This window comes from Manis pentadactyla, chromosome 11 (assembly GCF_030020395.1).
Source record: "Manis pentadactyla isolate mManPen7 chromosome 11, mManPen7.hap1, whole genome shotgun sequence".
Classification (NCBI taxonomy): Eukaryota; Metazoa; Chordata; class Mammalia; order Pholidota; family Manidae; genus Manis; species Manis pentadactyla.
In genome coordinates this window covers 41,251,008-41,273,051 of record NC_080029.1, presented here as the reverse complement: position 1 = coordinate 41,273,051, position 22,044 = coordinate 41,251,008, and the positions used below count along the sequence as shown (strand labels likewise).

The window sequence follows — 22,044 nt, the reverse complement described above, 5'->3', positions numbered from 1 at the left end:
CTGTTTGGCTGTTTACCTCCATGAGGGGTCTCAGAGCTGTTGCCCAGGGGGTTAGTGCGCCCGGGTTTCCCTGGAATTTCCCGCTGCTGGACTGTGACCTGGGATGCTTCCGTCCAGCTGTGGCATCCCTGTCCCTTTAAGACTTTCAAAAAGCACTCGCTTTTCTTTGTCACGGGGGCACCGGCTTCAGGACCCGCTCAGAGGTCTTGCTGTCCTGTTTCCCTAGTTTCCAGCCCTCCAAGCATGCACTGTGTCTGCGCTCTGGTGCGGATGGCTGGGGCTGGGTGTTCGGCAGTCCTGGGCTCCGTCTCCCTCCCGCTCTTCCTATTCTTCTCCCGCCGGGAGCTGGGGGGAGGGGCGTTCGGGTCCCGCCAGGCCGGGGCTTGTATCTTACCCCTTTCACCAGGTGCTGGGCTCTCGCAGGTGTGGATATAGTCTGACTGTTGTCCTGTGTCTTCTGGTCTCTCTTTTAGGATTAGTTGTATTTGTCCTATTTTCAAAAACATATATGTTTTTGGGAGGAGATTCCCACTGTCCTACTTATGCCGCCATCTTGGCTCTGCCTCTATCCTTCACTTTTAAAAAGTAATTTCTGTCTATTATAAAAAAATATAATGGGATAAATTATTAATAACTGAAGAACTCCTCTAATTACATTGTCATGTAAAAAATATTATTTGGTAGATATTCTACCAGATTTATTTTACTGTGCATGTATCTTCCAAAAATTAGATTATTCTAAATACTCCTTTTTGACATTAAAAAAATATATTATAGATATAATTTCATTTCAATAAATACAGATTTCATAATAAAAATCAGTATTTATTGCCCATTTATTCTGAGCAGGCATCCATACTAAGTGCTTTATATGCATATAAATTATGTCAGTTACTTTCTGTTTAGGGCTGTTATTCAGACTTTGGCACTAGGAGGTGGAGGCCAAGGAGAGAACGGTGGTCTTCCCAAGCTGAGGATGTGGAGAGCAGGGTTCAAGGCAGCTGAAGTAACTGCAATTTGTGGACCAGAGTATCAGAGAAAAGGGAGTTATGTGATAGAAGGAGACAGAAGCCCACATGGGGCTCTCCCACAGACCTGTGGTATAGACCTGGGCTGTACATGTGTAGAAGAAAAATTGCCAAGGGGCTTAGGAGAGAATGGGTACTACAGGACTGGGAGATGAACCCAGGTACCTGAAATTACACTGAACTGGATGATGTTCAAGTTACAGTCCATTGAGAGTGGAGAGATTTCATTTAATACTATAAGCATTTAAGACAACAGAAAGAATATACCTTGGCAGTGAAAATCATGCCCTAAAACAAGAGCCATATCCTAGGATGAAACTAAAATAGACTGTCTCAAACAAAGATTAAAGCCAAGTCTGAAAGGATCTTGAGGACCAGTAGTAATTTAACACCCTTTAAAGGAAAACACAGAATCCAGATTTTCTACAATGTATTACCCTCTGTGTCAAATATGTAGTCAAAGATAACTAGATTTTTTTAAAAAGGAAAGAAAATATGATCCATAATCAAGGGAAAGAAAGCAGTAAATAGAAACAGATCTTATATATTAACACAGATGTTTGAAATAGCAAAGACTTTTAAAAACATCTGTTATAAATATGTTTAAGGGATTAAAGGAAAAAGTGAACATAGTGAATGAACACATGGGAACTTTCAGTAAAGAACTAGAAATTCTAGTTATTTCCACCATACATTTATTTCATTTGTTCTAGAATTTCATATGGAGTCATATGGCATATACTCTTTTGTATCCGTATTTTTCTCTTGGAAAAATGTCTAGTATTCATCTGTGTTATTGTGTGTCCAGTAGTTCTCTTTTATTGCAGCATAAACAAAATAGTTAGATGCTTACACCTAAATATACAATCACAGTGATTGCAATAGCTACAAATGCAGATGGATACAAATGTTTTCTTCACAATTTTATAAAGAGAAATAATTTTAGCCAAGAAGTGTAGCATAATTGAGATGTAGCTTTCCAAAAAGGTGAGTATTGCCTGATAAAAATCTAAGTAAAACAAATATGATAACTGTTCAATTTATAAAACACTTGAATTTCAAGAAACTTTTCAGTGTATATTAAAACCATGCTTAAAAAATTGTGTTTCTGTAAAGAATTGGTTTAAGTTATGGCATTACATAGTGATCCATAGATCAGCTACTTCAGGGTCTGGTGGGACCTTTGAAAACTGTATGGGTTGAGGGACAATTCTGCATTGGACAATATTCTCTTATGGTTTGAGGACATCAAGCATTCCTGGATACCACTCACTAAGTGCCAGTGACACTGTGACACAAAAATGCTTCCACCAATTTCCAAAATGTCCCTTAGGGAGGATTAATATTCATATTAATAGGAGCAACTCTGTCTTCATCTCAGTCTTAAAAAAATGTCAAAATCATGTATTTTCTTTTTTTTAAATGTTGAAAAGTTCAGCACAATGAGAAGACAGGAAGACAATATTTGCAAAGATAAAGGACTGTTATCATACAAAGAACTTTTCAAACTCAACAATAAGCAAAGGCTCTCCTTAGCTGTCACTTACCCCGATGCTGGCAAACTGGCTCGTCAGTGGTTTTGCTCGCATCTCTCATGAAATATCACCCTCCTCTTCATTTTTTACCACCAAATCTCCATTGTTTTGGCGAACTTAGACTCGCCAAAAACATTTTGGCGAATGTACTTAGACTTGAACTTCCCCACACTCCTTTTCAAATAAAGTTAGCTGCCTTGGGGAGAGCTCTGGCGTTCTCTGTTTAGAGGCCTGTCTCTCCCCCTGGTCAGAATACCTGAGGCACAGCTCTGAAGCTGGAGTCAGGCTCGGAGTGGCTTGTTTCTTCTGGACTGAACCTGGCCTAAGGAGCAGGACACTGGGGTCGTAGCCTCTGGTCTTCTCAACTTGTGTGTCTTAGCATGGAGTCTCCAATCTACAAAAGAGGTGGGCTGAGGACAGTCGTGGCCCCAATATTCCCAGAATGCCACACCTGAGGTCAAGCATCTGCTCTATGAAGGGGACTACGTAGAAGAAGAGAACCTGAATCTCTTGGCTGCAGTTACCTGGAATGTAGCTTCTGCTATGTGTTAACTTGAAAGATGTCAAGTTCTCATGACCTACTCCTCCCAGAAAGATACCGTACTCCTCCACTGGAAGCTAAGGAAAGAGGGAGCTCTGTGCTCTTGGCTGTACTCACCTGAAGTGGAGTTTCTGTCACACTGAGCTGGGAGCAGGGAGCTCTAGCTGTTCTTAGCAAATTATATAAACGTTTCTTGACTAAATGTTTAATTGTAGTATGCTCTCAGAACAATATCCAGAGATTTCAAATGGTTGATTTTAAGTAGTTTTTACCAGTTATAGTTGTTTCACTGAGTAGCAGGTCCACAGAGCTCTTCACTGCCATTCCATAAGTGGAACTACCAATGTACACTTATATATTATTTTGATTTGTTGATCAAACAATATCAAAAAGTATCAAATAATCAAAAGTGTTTTTAAGTAATTTTTCTAAAACAGCCTGAGACAGCTTTATGGGTGTGGCCACAGCCCTCTGTGATCCTGAGACAGAGTAACAATCTTTCTGGGTCCAAAGAGGAGCTCTAAAGTCATCTAAAGTTAGAGGTGGGCCTTCTTGGACTGAGTGGGGGACAACCATGCAGGAAGCATGGTGGGTGTGACTGGAGATGGACAGATGGATTCTCAGCCGATGCTGGCATAGATGGTTGGCCACTGAAGACTCATGCTCACCAGTGCCTCGGTGTGAAATAGCCCCTGGGGCCTAGGTGCTGTCATCTAAATTTCTGCAATCTGACACATTAGGGATGGGCAAAAACAGAGTTGCATAAAAAATGACAACTTTCTTGTACCATTAAAATTGTGGACAAGGATTTAGATTAGGTATACAAGTGTAGGCAACTTTTTTCCAACAAGTTCAGCTGTTGGTAAGGAGCTGAGAGAAAGAAAAAGGGATGAGAGAAAAGGAAACATTTCTTCTTTTTCCTTTTAAGTGAGAATTTACATGCTCATGGGAGGGATTTGGTTGAGCAGGAAGAGCTAAGAATACCAAGGAAAGGAGATAAATGATAGTATGAGATTCCTGCTGGAGAGGGCACCAGCTTCTTTATTACTGAAAAGACAGAGCTGAGTATAAAAACTGGTATCATGTCAATAGGTTTTAACCCCAGGCAAGTTCTCTCTTGATTCAGTGAGACCAAAAAATGACAATGAAACTTCTTGGGGTGCTGGGTTTATACCCAGCCTTATTTTCACGGTGGCAGGTCAAGCGCTACAATCCTGTCCACCTCAGAGCAAGTCTGCATGCAGCAAGCCCGTCTTTGTGTTCGGGCCTCCCCTCCACCCCCTGCAGCATCTCACTCTCTGTCCTCAGTGCTGCCACCTCTCCAGCCTCTGCTCTCCTGCAGCCGAGCAGCCCAGAGCACTAGGCAGAGCTCTCTATATAAAGTCAGTAATAATGTATTGTCCACATGTGTGCAGTGAGCAAGATAACCAGGGTCAGGTGAGAATCCTGGCCATAAGAACTTTCATTTTCTCTACAAATGGTATAGATTCATTTTAGTATTTATTCTGCATAAATTTGAACTGGTATAAATTCAGTTTAGTCTGTAATGTTTGGTGGCTAAAATATGAGAGTATATATATTTGATGGCTTCTATATTCTTGGTGAAGTAGGAACAGGTCGTTTTTCAAGAGGGAAGGGGCAATTATGAGTGGAGAAAGTTTGAAGGGTCACTAAAATGGACAGAAAGAGTAAGCTTACAAGCAAAAAGGTTCAAATTGCCAGGCAAGGAGGAGGGGCCAGTAGAAACCATGGATTTTAGGTGCAGAGGATACTGACTGAGTCTGTAATTCTCCTGCAGCTCTGCTCAGTTGCCCTGGAGCAGGAATGGAGACGATGGATGACTGGAGTCATCCAGGGCTGGGATGAGACTCTGAATTTCTTTGTGTATTTTAAAATCGCATACCTCATAAAGCTGTTCTCCAAATAAAACAAATCTTTTAAATTTTATGGTATATCGTTTTAGCCATCCCTTGGATAATTGTCTTTATCTTCCCTGGCTCTTTCCCAGGTTTCCCATTCTCTTTTACACACTAGAGAGACAGCACAGTGCAGTGGTTAAGACAGGATCTCGGGAATTCATCTGCTAGGTACGGATCTTATGTCTAGCACTTACTTCCTGTGTGACTTTAGGCAAATAACATAGCCCCTCCATGTCTCACTTTTCTCTCATCGGTAAAATGGGGGGAGTGACAATAAGAGTACCTTCCTGGGGGTTGCTTTGAGGATTATAAGAGCAAATGCCTGTACGAAGCAGAGTATGACTTGTTGCTGTTATTTCAAATCAGGTGAAACACTCAAACTGAGAGCAGAGTGAGCCAGGAAGGATTTCCTTCTGGCCTTGCGTGTTATGCAGTAGTTAATACATCCTAATATTTCACAGCTTCTCTTTACTCTTTTCAAACAGTTAATGTAATTGTGCACTTAGCATGAGGAAAAGGTCTAAGTCTCAGATTATTTGAGAGTTATTCTTTCTCCATCTTCCATTTAAGGCATTAATTTCTGTCTCTAAGTATTTATAACTGGACCAGATTGGTGGCTGACCTTTATTTACATATATTTTGCTTCTAAATTCATCTCTTTTCTTTGATAACTGCTTCTGAAAAATCTGCACCTTTTCTTCTGCATAGGTAAAGAGTCCTGATTATGGCTGATTTTCATAAAGCACAAGGTCCTCAAGCTGTAAGTGCTTTTAAAGCAGGTACTGTGATTTCTGCCTTTAAGTAGCCTTAGCACTCTGGAAGTTGCCCTATGTAAAGAAAGAGAGAAAAACTGGAGAGGCTGATGGTGATGATGAAGGTGATGATAGTACAACTTCTCACCCTTAGGTTCCCTATCCATGACCTTTATGGGGGCCCCAGAGGGTGGAGAAGGGAACAGGGCTCTGAGGCCAGACAGACTGTGGTTCAAATCCTAGTTCTATCACTGACTTGTTGTCTAGCCTCAAATTAAAAACAAACACAACACTAAATTTTTCAATAACATATTAGCAATTTCTCTTTCTGCTCCCATTCTGGCCAACCATGACTCAGAGCCACTGAAAGAAGGGTGTCTTGGCCAAAACGTCCTACTTTTCTATAACTTCCTACTGCAACATAACAAGAGGCAGTGTAGGGGATCCCTTTTCTGCCTTCAAATCCTTTGTGCCACCACCTGGAGTCTTACAGTCTCTGATTTTCCTTTCACTCAAGAGGCCGGCTTATTCTGTGTCATGTTCCTTTTAAATGCCTTCCTTGGATGATTCTTCTCAGGCAATAGCTTATTTTGCAACACACTTGCCTGTTTCCCCTAAGCTCTCGAACTCGCTTTTTGTCATTATTCAGAGTTCCCAAATTCCTATTCTATGATATCTTTCACAACTGGGAGACTTTATCACTTCTCCCTAAATTCCCAGACATAACTCCTGTTTTCTCACAATGCCAAAAATTACACATTTTAATAAGCAAATACTGTAGATGTCTGTTAACTGTTAGTTCAGCTGCATTAAGTCTGTACATGTTTTATAATAAGTGCTAAAGAGGAGAGATTATCTCATCTCCTTTGTACTACATTGAGTGTAGCAAGATATACACAGATAATGTATGAACTGATTGTGATGATGCCTTGGGAAGGGGAAAAATTTTTTAAATCTCTAGCTCTGACACAAATCATGTGTTTCCATCTTTGATTACAAAATGATGACATATACCCAACTATCATACACAAATTTAAATAGCAATAAACATCTTTAAATAGTTAACAATAAAAAAAAGGTGGTTACTTCACACTGAAATCTTTATATGACAGCTGATGTTTCATATCTAGTTTAAAGTACTTATTCAATTAGGCTGTGAAATACTGAAGACAGGAAGGGCAAGATGGAGGAAAGGAAAGGGAGAAAACGACAAAAACATCTTCTAAAATTCTGATCTAATGATTATATACAGTGGTATTTAATGTGAGAAAGTTCACACACACAAATCCTGAATTGTATTTGTGAATTTTAAAATGCATCTTTGTTTTGTACATTTCTGAAGACATTTCCAACTTGATTGGAGTAGTTAACTTTATGCCTAAATTATTAATACCCTACTAAATATAATAACCCCACATCTATTCTCCCAGTCTAATGAAGACCACATTATTTTACACAAGTCATGTCTATAAAATCAATGATGTTTTTTACATAAATGTACCCAAATGTCAAATGTAGGAGAGTATGATCTACTTGGAAAGCTCTATGCTTATTCCAAGAATACAGTCACTTCTCAAAATGTTTTAGAATTCCTCTTTTGAAACATCTTCAGTTAGTTTGCCACATAGGAAAGCCAATCTTGCTACTTTATAGAGCTCTCATTTACACACACACACACATACATATAACATATGGCATTATTTGTCTGATTCAATCAACATGACTTCAAATTACATTTTTGGCTGCATCCAAAAATCAAATTTACCTCAAAAAAGCAAAGATTTTCCACTATTCAAGTTATTATTTTTTTTAATGTGGAAGCCTTTTGAGTGTGGCAACCTCAAAATTATTAGAAGCAAAAGTAGCAGGTCAGAGTAAGGGTAAAACCTCAAAGCTTCCCAAAGCGATAATTTTGGGGGTAGGATGAAGGTCATTAATTTTTAAGTATACTCTTGGGAGTACTTTTTGAAGAGCCATATTTATGTTCACCCTTTTCTTTGCCCTTTGAAAGGTTAAATTTTATGGTGATAAGCCACCTTTTCAAAATCCTTGAAGAGGTCTTAAATGGGATATGAATTAAAAATTACAATCTCACAAAGATTAATGGTGAGGGGGGTGATGGCAAGAACTTGCACCAAAGTATGTAAAGATGAGAATTTCTTGCTCTCAATCTAAGCACCCAAAGCTGTGTCAGAGGTGCAAGTTCTAAAAATCTGAAGTTCTGTTGAATGCTGGTGATTTAGCGGGGACTTCAAGCAATTCTGAGGGTCTCCATTCTTTCCTGAAACTACGTATTTGAACAAATACTGATTGTATTAAATGAACTGTTTGCTTGTTTCACAGTGTGATTGCTGTAACATGAGCTTTTCGGTAATTGTGAATCTTTTGTCATTCTTGGCATGTACAGTTTTCATGATGCTTGGTTGTGTGGTTTGAGATTGTTTTAATTTTTGCATTTACATTCTTTTTGGCACTTTTCAAGAAGGGGACATTGTCTTGTATGTTTGGGGGGAATGGTAAGCCTCTCCCTGTGTCTTTTAAAAAATGTTTGGCCTTTTGAAATACACAATTCTCCCCGTAATCCTGTATCATTAAACGAAGCAGATGAAAATTTGCCTTCACAAGCCTTGCATCCCTTCTTAGAGGCTGGTATCCCCTGGTTCAGATTTAGGTTGTTTGGCCGCTGCCCTTACAGGCTCGGGTGGTCCCTCCCGGCAGAAAAGCAAAACTGGATTTTTTCGGGCCCACATGGCCATGTCCCCTCCCACCCCACTGGCCGGGTTGGAAGAGGACATCCATCTGCAGGCCCCCAACCGGTTGGTATAGCGGTTTCGAAGGCGACTGCGGTATCTGGCCTGCAGACCCAAGCCCTGGTTGGGCAGGAAAGTGTCCACATTCCTAGTCCGGTAGCCCTCTTCCCGGTTGCGCCCCAGGATCATTGAAATGTTGGGGTTGCGAATGGCATAGATAACAGGATTGATGGCCCCATTGGCCCAGGTGAGCCAGACTGCCAGCACGTTGAGGAGCGAGGGGGCCTGCGTGGCCTGGGCCTGCCGGGCCGAGGCCAGCAGCACCAGGAAGCAGTAGGGCCCCCAGCAGCAGATGACGAAGACGATCATAACGAGCACGGTGGTGGCTGTGCGCACCTCACTGAAGAAGCGCAGCACGCGCGCATAGGTGGTCAGCGGCCGCACGCGCACGTCGGACAGGCGCACGGCCTTGCAGATGTGGTAGTGCCAGAAGCACATGAGCAGGAAGGGCAGCAGGTAGCAGGCCACCACCAGCCCCACGCTGTAGGCCGCGCCCAGCTGCGCGGGGTCCGGGGACGTCCGATACAGGCAGCCGTGGAAGCTCTGTGCGGCCGGGGGCTGCCGGGGCGCCCGGAGCAGCTCCCAGGGCGTGGAGAAGCCCAGCGCCGCCAGCCAGGCGCCGGCCAGCAGCTGCAGCGCACGGCGGCGACCGATCTTGTCCCGCGGCGGCCGCACGATGGCGCAGTAGCGGTCCAGCGAGATGAGCGCCACGCTGAACGTGGACACGATGCCGAAGCACGAGCTGAAGAAGCGGCTGGCAGCGCAGAAGCCGCGCCAGGGCGCCGTAGCGGCGGTGCCCGCAGAGCCCCCGGGCGGCGTGAAGAGGTCCAGGAAGGCGGCGGGCAGGCAGAGCAGTGCGGTGAGCAGATCCGACAGGGACAGAGACAGGATGAAGGCGTTGGTGACTGTGCGGAGCTGCCGGTGCTTCACGATCGCCCCCAGCACCGCGCAGTTGCCCAGGCTAGAAAGCAGGAAGATAAGCAGGAGGACGAGCGCCTGCGCCGCCACCGCCGCCCCGTGCGACAGCAGCGGCGCCGCCTCCGGCCCGAGCGGCGGCCTCCCCGCCGCCCCCGCCGCCCGCGGCCCGCCGCCAGCCCAGGCGCCAGTGCCGTCGCCTCCGCTCCCGAAGCTCCGGTTCCCCAGAGCCGCGGCCGCCACGGTGCTGAAGGAGACCACGGCCGCCGATGTTGTCGCGGAGGACGTCCCGCCAGGCGCGCCGGCCGCGGAGGGGGCTTCGGGGTGTGGGCTGCCCAACAAGGCCGTGCTCATTGGCGGGCGGACCGGCGGCTGCTCCATGGGGCCCCGCGGCGCCTGCGGGTCTTCTCATCCCGCACGGGCGGCCGCGGCCGCAGCCGGAGGTGGTTCCGGGCCGGGGCGAGCTGAGCCTGGAGTCGAGGCCTCTGCCGAGAGTCGAGCTGAACCTGGGTTTGGCGGTCGCCAGTGACCTGGCGGATCCTCTGACGTGCGTTCCAGGCGTTGCCGAGGGAACCGCGTGTGTACGCAGCAGCGCGGGGCGGGGCGGCAGCCAGGTAGCCTCCGCAAAGCCCGCCCAGGACATCATCTCTCCGCGAAGTTACCCCGCAGAGGCCCTGGGCTTCAGAGAGTGCAGATCGACCTCCTTGGGGAACCCGTGCTGGGCCAGACAAAGCCGGACTGGCCCTCAGATAAATGACCAAAATTCAACACGGTGCGCTCTCAAGCTCTCTTACTGGATACAAAAGTCCTATTGGAAAGCTACCTATGGGTGTTTCTGGCATATGCAGGAAGTAAAAGAAAATAGAACCTGCAGAGGAAAACAGTCCAAATCCGGAGATCTTAAACTTGAGAGGCAGAATAATTTAACCCAGGTGTTCTCAAACTTGGGTGTGTAACAGAGTCACCTAGGGGCTTGTGAACACACAAGTGACTGGGCCCAACCCCAAGAATTGCAGGCTTAGTAGGTCTGGGGTCCTGTTAGGTAATCTGCATTTCTAACAGGTTTGCAGGTGGTAGTGGTGCTGGTCCAAGCACCCCACTTTGAGAACCCCAATGTAGTGAGTTTATTAAAATGCAGATTTGATCGATGGCTGACTCCCAGCATTACTGAGGGTGGGCCATGGATATAAACCCGATGGGTGATTCTGATACAGGCGCTCTGAGGAGCTAGCATATGGACATTGGAGGCAGGATGTCACCTTGTTTTCAAGGACCTGGACCTCAGGACCTTACCTGGCCACCATGTTTGTGTGGGGCAAGGGAGGAAAAGGGAGTGGTTACTTACCCTGCCAGCAGCCTTCATCCGTTCTGTGGTGTTTTCAGCCTAAGGTGCTGCCAGCTAGGCAGTCACCACAGATGCAGCTCCAAACGTCTGGCTGGCAGATGGAACAAGAAGGACCTGCCTGCCCAGGGAAGCTGCATTTCAAGTTTCTGGGCACAGCCTCTACTGGGGGATAGTGTAATAAATCCTCAGGTTCTCTAAAGCAGTAGTTTGCAGTGCGAACCCCAGACCAGCAACATGAGCACAACCTGAGACCTTGTCAGACATGCAGATTCTGAGGCTGTGCCCCAAAGCTACTGTGTCTAAAACACCCAGTAAGAGCCGGCCACATGCTCTGCACTTGATCCTGGTGCAGGGGCAGGTTTGAGAAACACTGCTCTCAAGAATTACTAGGCTATTTGCACATCTCAAAATCAACGATATTAGTGCTCTGGATGCTTACTCCAGTAAGGAAATATACCTTACCGGAAATTAACTGTATAAACAGAAGTTCATTTAAGCCGGTAAACTAAGACTGGGTTTCTCCAGCTCAGCATTATACACTTGGGGCCAATCGTTTCAGGGACTACCCTATGCACTGCAGGATGGTTATCAGGATCCCCAGCCTCTACCCATGAGATGACCCATAGTGACAACTAAAAATGTCTCCAGGATTAACCAGTGGCCTTGGAAATAGCTGTGAGGCCGAGTTGGGCCAGTGGGGGGTGGGGGGAGATGGGCAGGCAGGAACAACCCTAGCTTAGCACCACTGAATTAAGACAAAAATATATACTAGATTCATTTATTTAGCAAATATTCTCTGTGCTAGATTTTCAGAAACAAGGAGCGAGGGTACATCCCAAGTTTCTGCCTCCACAAATGGGGTACCATTAATCAAGTTAAGGAATACAGGAGGGGGGCATGTGCTAGGGGGCAGGTGCGTTTGGCTCTGCCAAGTAGTGAATCTGCAGTATGGCTCTGGACCTTGGAATTTAGAGATTTGGGAGTCGTCAGCCTCTCTCCAAGAGGGGCATGAATGTGATGGGCTGCTGAGTGAAGAGAGAAAAGAACCATGGATTGAGTGTTAAGGAGTAACAAAATTTAAGAAGCAGGTAAAGAGAAAACCTAGGCAGGTGAGTGGTATATTTAATGAGGTACTTTGGCCAATTAAGAAATCAGCTGTCTTGTATTTGGGGTTTTTGTTTTGTTTTGCTTTGCTTTTCAGAAAAGAGGAAAAGGTAATTATCCAGCCTCTTCTCATGAGGTCAGGACTCTTATGTATTTCAGAGCTAAAAGGAGAAGTTTCCAGGTAGATGAGACTCACCTGGTAAGTGTGGGCCCAAATGGGTAATCAGATCAGATGGTTTGCTACTCAAACTGAAGTCCTCCCAGCAGCACCACCTGGGAGTCCGCAGATGCCCCACCACATGCCCAGTAAGCGAGGATCTGCATTTTAAGATCCCCAGGTAATTCATACACACTGAAGTATGAGAAGTATTGTCCTAAAGATAGATGGTTTGGAATTTGTGGGTTTTGTAGGTTGAAGAGAAGGATGTCCCAACTCTGATGGGATCTGGAGGGCTTAGAGAAAATGCATTGCAAGCTAATGGTAAATAGGACATGAACCTGGGCCCGCCCAACAGCAGCACCTGGTGGGGACCAATGGGTATTAATCTAATGACCTTGGGAGCCTCAGTGAGTAGCTCTGTGGCTGACCTCAGCACCAATGGAGGTTCCTGCTCTAAAATGTGCCATGCATGCCTGTGAGGAGCAAGCACAACATCCATCATGGATGCATAAACTCTTGGGGGACCATTAGATTTGGCAGTTATATCAAGCATAGTTCCCAGTGAATAATGAGGTAGAAACAAGACTGCTATAGTTGAATAACAAGTAGAAGATGATAAAATGTACCCAATGAGCAGGCAGAGTCAGTGTCTTGCCAATGGGTTTCAGCCCACAGCAAGTTCGCTATGGATTCAGTGTGACCAAAGAAAATGACAGTAGAACGTTTCTTTGGGGTGAAAAGGTTTATTACCCAGCTTGTTCTCCCAGTGGTAAGTAGACCACTAGCGTCTTACCTCCCCCTAGAGCACTGGGCCTAGCTCTCTATATAGTGCAATAATAGCTTATCACCTAAAGGTGTGGAAGCGGTAGCCCAGCAACAGGCCAGTTACATCATCAGGTGGTTTAAGTTCAATGAGGATCCTGGCCATAGGAACCCCAAAATCCCCACGGTCAGGAATCTAGAAACTTGACTACACAGGGAAGGAAAATAGGGGTGATAGCCAGCTAAAGAGGGAAGGTAGACAAGGGATGTTTATTTCATTTTGTTTATGATGAGCATATTTAAATACTTAGGGGAAGAAACCAACAAGGGAAAGGTTGCTTGAAAGAGGTTAACTGATGAGGCAAGACCCTTTCCAAGGATGGGAATGGATTGATGTGAGCAAGGTAGACTCAACAGGGCTTTGTGATGGATTAGAAAGGAAGTGTAGTAAGAATATACTGGGCTTAGAGTCAGAAGTTCTAGCTTTATAGCCTCTAATACCCTTAAGGGGTCTGGAGAATTTTAAAACAATAATAAAACAGACTGAAAGTCAGTCTGCTTATTTATTGTCACCACATGCTGACAATTCTAAACAATGTCAGTGATAAAATTCTCCCACTCTTGGTAGCCAAGGACTCATGATAGGTATGCATTTCATGGTGTACTTCATTAAAGTAGAGGAAATGTGTGTGACACAATACAAAAGGCCACAAAATCAAACGTTTAAACAATGTGTATCTATTTTCAAATTAATGTGTCTTGTGAAACTTGGAGAGGAAATAGTAGCTCTGTTTTTATATTTTTAAGTAAAGCAAATCTCTCCAATCTATAGAAAATTTCTTGGTCATATTAAGCTAGTGATGGTGTCATTTTGCAGAGTAAGTGATTTCCTTACCACAGAATTTTATAGAGAATGAGTGGAAAACATTAGTTTTTATGTAATAAGCAAATCAAAAGCATTTAGCCTTCATGTTGGCAATTAAATCACTGGGCTAAAAACTGGTTCTATGCAGACTTGCTAGATGACAAAGTCAGTTACAATGAGTTAATAACTTCAGTTCCTATATGCTCAGAAAAAAAATACGATTAGTTACCTTACAAAAGAGTCTACTGAACACTGAGAACATCACATGTTGAATAATTTTTAATACTTCATTTTATAATGACTGTTATTATCAACTTTTATTTTTTACAGGCTCAGGACAGTTAGCTAACAAGAAAGCCAACAGGTAACATTTCTTTCATGTTTTAAATTTGTCTGGCATGTACCTGACAGAGTGTGAGACTTGCCCCACTGTAGTGCTTCAGTGATTTGATTTCTACTGTGTACTTATATTTCAGTCAGGCAATAAACAATTCCTTTCATAAGAGCCTTAAAGATCTATCAAAAGCTTGATTACCAGTTGGTATTCTCACATCAGTTTATGAGACTTACCTGGGTGTGGAAGCTGGGCTTTGTAGCCCAGAGAATATCCCAGCAGCAGCTATAACAACATCTGCCTAAGGAAGCGGCCCCATCCCACTCCTTCCCAGGCTGTGTAAACTAAGTGCTGAGTACCTTATAATCATCTACCTCGCGCTTAGAGAGAAGGCACTATTTTACTCAAAAACTGGAAAACTAAAAAAAAAAAGACCTTTAAGAGCTGTTGTAAGGGCTGCAATTACAGCTAGTATTCAAAGAACATTTTAAATAAATTATATAGTAGCTACCATTGAGTAATATTTTAAAAGTAACAAAAACTAAGGTTTAAATTTTACCTGATATGTTAGTTACTAGAAAATAGTTTGAATTTGGCATTTTGTATGCTAGACATAAGTGATATAATATAACAATATACATGTGCAAATATAAGGTATAATGACTTTTTAGCCACAGCATACTACTTTATAAGAAATGGAAGTTGGCTTACATGTACAATTTAGATATAGTTTTCCACACAATTCAGACAAAATTACTTAAAGTAAGAACTTCTTTGAAAAGAAAGCATTTAAAAGTCATTTGAGAAGGAACCCATCCCTCAGTGGGTCAGCATCTTCCACTATTAAACTTGCTGCGCCTGTGTAATGGGCTTGTCCAGATACTTCCACTATAACAGCTTTCAAATCACCACATGTTGCTTCCTGAAAAAAGGTGAAAGGAGCATAATACCAAAATGCTGCACTCATTATTAGCCTATAAGTCATATTCCTGATTTTTAATCATTTTAAAGAAAACCCAAGGGTTAATCCTTTAGGCAATTGGAAGGCTTTTAAGGCGGGAAAAGATCGAATTTGTGTTTAGTTGCATTTAGATATAAAGTGGGGACAATTTGGAGAGGAGAGAGACTAGAAACCCAGAAGCCTGTTAAGAGGTAACCTTAATTCATTGACTGAATCTAGAATCACTAGGGCAGTTTTAGGGAGGATGGAGACAAAATATAGAGATACTTTGAAGGTAGAATTGACATGTACCTTTAGAGAATTCCACTGAATGCTCTTGAGAGAATGGAAGTGAAAAGCAAATAATATCTTAGTATTCCTACTGTGAATAAATTTTTTACCTTGTGGATCCATGGAAAAGACCTTGGAGACCCTCAGGAGTCTCCAAACTACACTTCTCAGAACTAGGATCCTAGTTGAGCAGAATATTTTATAGACCTGCTTTAAAATTCTCTTCTGAGAGATGAGTGAAGAAACTTATCTAACACCAGCTCAGGCTGCTTCAGTCTCATAAGTAACATTTGCAAATAAGAAAGTAAGGATATCACTCACCCTCACAGCTTTCCCTGTGAATACTGAGCCAGTCGAGCTGCTTTTAAAGGCTCTGGTCTGGTTCAGCTGTAGAAGGCCTTTGTGATACTGTAAGGCAATTCGGGCTGTCACTCCTGAGCCGGTAGGACTTCTGTCAACCTGTTTCAGAATAAATGAATGTAAGAGTGTTGAGTGTTCTAGTTCTATATTACCTGGCTTTTGTGCTAATCATTACAGTTGTAATACCTGTTCATCTGCAAACACACAAATGTTGGTGGTTGGTTCCTCACTATAATCATCTTTTCCATCTGTTAATATAGTTCCATATAGAAAGGAAAGGTCTTCACTATCAGGATGATGAATTTTAAACTGCAAATAACAAAAAAATTAACAACCACCTGTAGAATAAGTATTTTCATCTAAATTTATCTTTATAAATAATGTAGCTAGAGCACTGCTAGACATAATTTTCCAATCTTTATCATTTTAAAAATACCTCTTGGGTTTAAACACTGAATACTACAAATGATGTCTTTGTCTATATTAATAAAGTTTTATTGGAAGTCATTGTTCTTATCATACTCTGAGTCCTTTCTGAGGAAGCTGCCCTGCACATAGCTTACACTAAAGGAACAGCCCTGTTTTACACACACACCCTAAACAAACACACTCTTTGAAGCACTGACCTCAGGATGGTCAACCCACAGGCTGACCACAGTTGCTCCAAAAGAAGGAGCTAAGACAATCACATTCTCATGCTCAGGAGCTTGAAGGGGATTATGTAGAAAAATCAGGTAATAAGTATCAAAGCTGAAGTTACTATTGTTGGTAGAGACAAGGACTTGGGAGGGGTCACGCATAAAGAGAAGGTATAAGAATATAGAAGCTACTAGGTAAGAGAAACTATTGGATTAAAAAAGAAGATCCATTGTAAAGATAAAGTCAACTGGTATCCTGAAAAGCAGCAGATACCTGCAGAAAGCAGAAGGCACAGGCAGGACGGTTCAGGCACCCTGATGGTAAAGCATGGTCAGGCCCTGTGTGCAGTGCTTCCTGTCCCCGGGAGGCCTAGTTGTTTCACTCTGCCTGGACTTCTGTAACATCTGACAGTAGTCTCAGTCCACGTGTACTCTTACAATACCTTTCACTACTGCTTACCTGTCAGTTAAAGCAATTGAGTAGATTTGGATTCTTAAAATCCACAGACTCCATCTAAAACCAAGTTAAAGAGGCCTCCACCCTGGACCTCTGCCCGCCATCCTCTTGAACTCCCTATGCCCACCTCCCCTGTTATCATTTCATTATCATTCAAGCACCATTACAACATCATACTGTTCCCAGGTATGCTTCTCCAACTAGACTGAGCTCCTTGAAGGTGGCTTTGTTTCTTTGGATCTCTAGCATCTAGCATAGTGTGTGACATACAATAGGCTCCTGGTAAATGTTTGTTAAAAGAATGTTGTTTACATCATAAATTATGTTAAAGTCTCAGGTATGTTAAATAGGTCCATAAATAATTAATACAAGTATATTTGATATTATCCTTCACAAGTTATTTTTTACTTAGAATAACAAATTCTCACATGCTAAAACATTCAAATATTGAATGAGTTTTATAGTTCCCAATTTCAAGATAAAATGGCAGACTTGTGCTAAAAATCAAAGAATGCTGTAGACTTATTATCTAAAGTGATTTTATCAGAATAGTTTTCCCTAGCTGACACTAGAGTTACTTGAGTAGTTATCTAAGTAACTTCTTAACAGTATAGAAAAAAATTCCCTAATTAGGAATTAATGTTCTCTATTAAGTCAGAGAAAGTCTGATCATATTTAATGAAATCTATTTTGTGATCTGTATTTTATATTCATTATTGACAAGCTTTGCAGAACTACCACATATAACAAAGCATATGCATTTCAAATTACTGGAATACTATGAGATACATTTTCTATATGTTTAATTACATTAGTGTACATGTATTATTACATTTAATAATAGTTGCCATTTATTGAACATTTATTATGGATAGGCTCTAAGTCCTTTATATACATTGACATTTCATTCTCATAACATCTTATGAAGTATTTCATAATTTCCATTTTACAGGTAGGAGAACTGAGGCATGTAGAGGTTTCTATAACTTGTTCAAGGTTACAAAAATTACAAGTGGCAAAGCTAGAACTCCCAGGTAGTCTTAATCTAGAGCCTAAGATTGTAACCAATACCCTATTCTTAGTACTACTAATGATTTGAATATATAGATGTTTAATTTTTTTGTACAGACATGTAATTTATATTCCCTCCATGCCACAGGGGAGGGCGTTTGTTATTGTAGCAGCACTTGTACTGACCTGAGCTTTCACAGCTTCCGTCACTGCACTTGCTACATCCACAAGGTCCTTTGTCTTTGCTGAACAAACATCAAGTCCTAACTTCTCAGCACTAACAAATGCATAAAATGCACCACCATAGGCAATGTCCACCACCATCTTTCCATGACCAGGAACATCCACAAGGAGATCTAAAAACATGTTTCAAAGTAAATTTGTTTTTAGTATCTTAGCAATATAATTTCACAGCATTTTTCAGATGTCTATTTTGGGGGTTACTTTTCCCTATCACAAAAAGGAATGAAGCAAAAATCCATTTAAAATGACTCATTTAAAATGAGTTGTCACGTAAACAATAATAGACCTTAAGCTAAGTGCATCTTCCTATTTTTTAACTTGATGTTTGCACGTTTTAGAACACCTGAATGCCACGTTGTTCCTAAATCATAAATAGTTATTTTGCTAACTATACTGAAGATCTTTTCTAGGACACATCATGGAGGCAGAGAGAGGGAAAACCCTGGAATCAATGCATAAAATTGTGAAGGGAAATTAGGTCCCCTCTTGGACTATAGGAATGGTTTAAAATAGGATTTTGGATTCTATTCACAAATTGGTTTGCTTCAGCTGTAACATAAAAACAAAATGAAAGAGATTTTTCTACATAAATTATAAACATTTATTGGCCTAATCATCTCATGAAAGTATTCTGTAGGCAAATACTCAGAATCAAATGAAATACTCAGAATATAATAGAATCACTGGCCTTCAGTATCACTTTGCATCAGGGTTTTTATTGAGTATTTCAAGTCCCTGACATACCCAAAGTTTCACTTGAAGGTCAGTTTTTTTAAAGCCTAAATTTCTATTTCCAAAGCAGTGTGGCTGGATGATATTTGGGATATTAAAGCTGTTTTACCCCTTCCTGCATTTTCCTTGTCCTCCTCCCCAATTCAGCCTGGCTTGGTGATCAGTACTCTGGGGGAGGTGTATGGAAGGGGGGAAAGCAGGTTTTATGAAAACCTGAGATCTCAGAAGAAAAACATTTGTTGGCAAAGGAGCATTCTGAAGGGAGAAATATTTCTTCTGGTCAACAGAGAAATTTCCTCTGGACTGAGAAAAGACACAGGTTATGAGTGTAGAGGACGGACCTGTGCTGACTTTCCACAGCACCACAGGGATGTACAGGGTGTGGCTGGAGCAGCAATGAGGAAGAGAGGCAGTGGCAGGAGAGGGGCCACATGGAGGGGGGCAGATACGTTTTGCTGGTTATCTGTGCAAGCTAAGCACCAACAGGCCCTCCTCTCCAAGGCCTTGGCTCTGTTAGGAAACCTGCGCTCACACATACATCAGGGAAGGCGACAGCATGTGGAGGGCGCTGCTAAGTCAACCAACAGGGAAGAGTGGGTCTCAAATTCAGAAATTTAGTTGTGAAAAATAAAATGTTTCTTGTATTCCTGAGTTTGCACACTGAGTCATGAAAATTTGGTTTAATGGAAGGAGAATGAGGGAGCAGATGGAAACCAGAGACAGCTGGAAGGTGGGACACTAAGTGGCTTTGGTGTCCTCCTGTGTAAAGTGGAACTGCTATTCCTCCCAAAAGGATGTGTTGTCAAACACATGTGATAATGTGTGGGGAGTGCTTGGCAGAGATTAGGAACACAATAAATGTTAACATTAAAGCCAAAACCTTGATTTCTAATGGGAATAGGGCTCTTAAGAGAACCAGATATTTACACTTGCCAATCAACATGTTCTCCGAATTTCATTTATTTACTAATTTTATTTTAGTCATTCATCTTATTTAGTTACTCACTCAACAAATATTCATTGACTACCAACTGCTCTAGCACTTTAATACAGTGAACAAAACTAAATTTTCATTTTAACAAGGTTAAGTGGAGATGAACTCAGCGATCCTCTTAAGTGGGTACTGCTGCCATCCTCACTTTACAGAGGACGACACAGAGGCAATGGAATCCCTCTCACAAGGTCACAGAGATGGGGAAGAGCAGAGCAGTGATCTTCAACACCGTCAGTCCACCCTTTTTGCATTTTACAAAGTAGAGAATCTAGTTTTCATTTTCTTGACCAGTAATTGACCATTACTGCCCACTGATTATTGTACAGTCAGACAGTGATGCTCTCAGGAACTGCATATGGTGCTTGAGCTGTTGGCTGCCCCTGCCCTTACCAGACCCGAACTGGTGGTGATCCTGCTGCCAGTGTCATTTCCCACAAAATCTAGAGCTGCTGGGATTGCCTAGGGGGAAACTGGGTAGCCAAGCTAGTTAAAATGGTTTCTGAGAAGCAGTTCTAAATAAACTCCTGTCTTCAAGTGCCCTCCCAGTCTGATGTTACACCATTCTTTTCTAAAGAGGAAAGGGGCATCAATTTCCTCAGGGCATTCTTCATCATCTCGTGTGTTTCAGCTGCTTAAGCATTGCTCTAAGACAGACAAAGGCCTGGGTAATTACTGCCTCACTCAAAATCAGGCTAATGTGCAAGCTGAATCCTCGAGCATACATCAAGGTCTATGAGAAAGATTTGTATGTTTTGAAGAAAAATAATTCTATTTCTGGACTGACTAAATCAGCTCCCAGCTCACTTCCAGTCATGACTACTTTGGAGATCGCCCTCTTTGCGAAGATTGTAGTTATAGACACCCTGTTTTACATGACATGCCAGCTGTGCACAGGGAACCCGCCAAAACCTCTTAAGGGCTTAGCACACTTAGAGAAAACTAACTAGCAACTTTAAATATCCTGCAGCCTTTCTGTCCCTAGGAATACATTTTTAAAAACGTTAAGTGCCCTGTATAGTCCCATTTAATCCTCACCAAAAACTCAGTATGATAACAAACGAAGAAACATAGGCACAGAGAGGTTAAGCAATTTGACTACAGTTGCACAGCTTTAAGGGGTTTTCAGGATTTGTACCCAGGCGATGTGTTGCTATTCTTAAAGAATAAGAGCAGCAACATCCATAACTTTATGATTTATTAATTGCTTAGCTCATTCAATTGTTTACCAAAGTGGGGAAAGCACTTTTTACAGGAGACCGGATTAGTAACTTGCCAAGGGTTAATAATGTGTCTATTTAGAGTATTCTGAGCCAGCCTGGAACCCGTACATTGGTTGTTCTTGGCTTTCCCTGACCCTAGCTGACTTTACTTTATCCAACCGTGAAATCTCCAGGCAACAGGCCCTGAGTAAGGGAAACACTACATTCTATACTCAAGGCTGTCAAGACCACAGGTAATAAATCTGCGGGATATGGAATTGCATGCACCGCACAAATCCGCAAGGCTAAGATGCTGATGACAAACGTTTGCTGTGATTAACGGTTACCTTTTTGTTAATTGCAATGGCTTGAGGAGCGAATTAGTGGCATTGCGCCGGTTTCCAGCCCAGACAGCAATTAGTTGCATCCTTGGCGGATCCTGCCTGGGGCTGGGAGGACTCCGCCAGTTACCTGTGGCCAGCGCGAAGGCCGGGACACTGTGGAAGCGCACCGGGCCGCGGCTGCGACCGCCCTCGCAGTCCACAAAGGCTGCTACCAGCCCGCACGGGCAGTGGATGTTGACGCGGGCCTCGCCAGGGCCGGCCGCGGGCGCCGGCACCAGCCCGAAGTCGAGCGCGAAGCGACCCAGCGCCAGCACCGCGTGGCCGCACATGGAGCTGTAACCCTCGTTGTGCAGGAAAAGGACGCCCAGGTGCGCGTCCGGCAGTTCGCTAGGCACCAGCACGGCCCCGTACATGTCGCGGTGCCCACGGGGTTCGAACAGGAGCCGTCGCCGCACGTGGTCAAGATGCTGGCGCATGTACCGCCTCTTGGCCAGCAGCGTGGGGCCTACCACCTCCGGACACCCCGACAGCACGATGCGCAGGGGCTCGCCGCCCGTGTGCATGTCCACCACCGACAGCGCCGGCGTCCCCGGGTCGTGCGGGGGCAGCCAGGGCACTGCCAGCTCGCTCTCGGTCGTCTGCATCCGGGAACTCGGCCACCGCCCCGCAACGCGTGCGTCAAACCCGGGGCCCGCTCGCCTACCCCGGGCGCCAGGGCAGGACGCTCAACAGCCTCAGGGGGCGGGGCCTAGGAGGCCGACGCGG

General features: G+C 43.4%; 2 protein-coding genes across 2 annotated transcripts; both read right to left on the bottom strand.

Moving 5' to 3' along the window:
- Window positions 1-5,563: 5,563 nt before the first annotated feature.
- On the bottom strand, window positions 5,564-9,994 carry GPR135 (G protein-coupled receptor 135). The gene has a single exon (XM_036919169.2). The coding sequence runs from the start codon at window positions 9,879-9,881 to the stop codon at window positions 8,415-8,417; it is 1,467 nt and encodes a 488-aa protein (XP_036775064.1). The 5' UTR covers window positions 9,882-9,994; the 3' UTR covers window positions 5,564-8,414.
- Window positions 9,995-13,997: 4,003 nt separating this feature from the next.
- L3HYPDH (trans-L-3-hydroxyproline dehydratase) lies at window positions 13,998-22,021 on the bottom strand. Its single transcript, XM_036919181.2, has 5 exons — window positions 21,407-22,021; window positions 17,954-18,123; window positions 15,848-15,970; window positions 15,623-15,760; window positions 13,998-14,992 (listed from the first exon to the last, which is right to left on the bottom strand). The coding sequence occupies exons 1-5, from the start codon at window positions 21,921-21,923 to the stop codon at window positions 14,867-14,869; spliced, it is 1,074 nt and encodes a 357-aa protein (XP_036775076.1). The 5' UTR covers window positions 21,924-22,021; the 3' UTR covers window positions 13,998-14,866.
- Window positions 22,022-22,044: the final 23 nt, after the last annotated feature.

Coding starts and splice junctions, on each gene's coding strand:
- GPR135 (XM_036919169.2), bottom strand. CDS start 9,881: ATGGAGCAGCCGCCGGTCCGCCCGCCAATGAGCACGGCCTTGTTGGGC.
- L3HYPDH (XM_036919181.2), bottom strand. CDS start 21,923: ATGCAGACGACCGAGAGCGAGCTGGCAGTGCCCTGGCTGCCCCCGCAC. Junction 18,124..21,406: donor GGCCTTCGCGCTGGCCACAG/GTAACTGGCGGA, acceptor ACATGTTTTTAG/ATCTCCTTGTGGATGTTCCT. Junction 15,971..17,953: donor CGGAAGCTGTGAAAGCTCAG/GTCAGTACAAGT, acceptor TGTTATTTGCAG/TTTAAAATTCATCATCCTGA.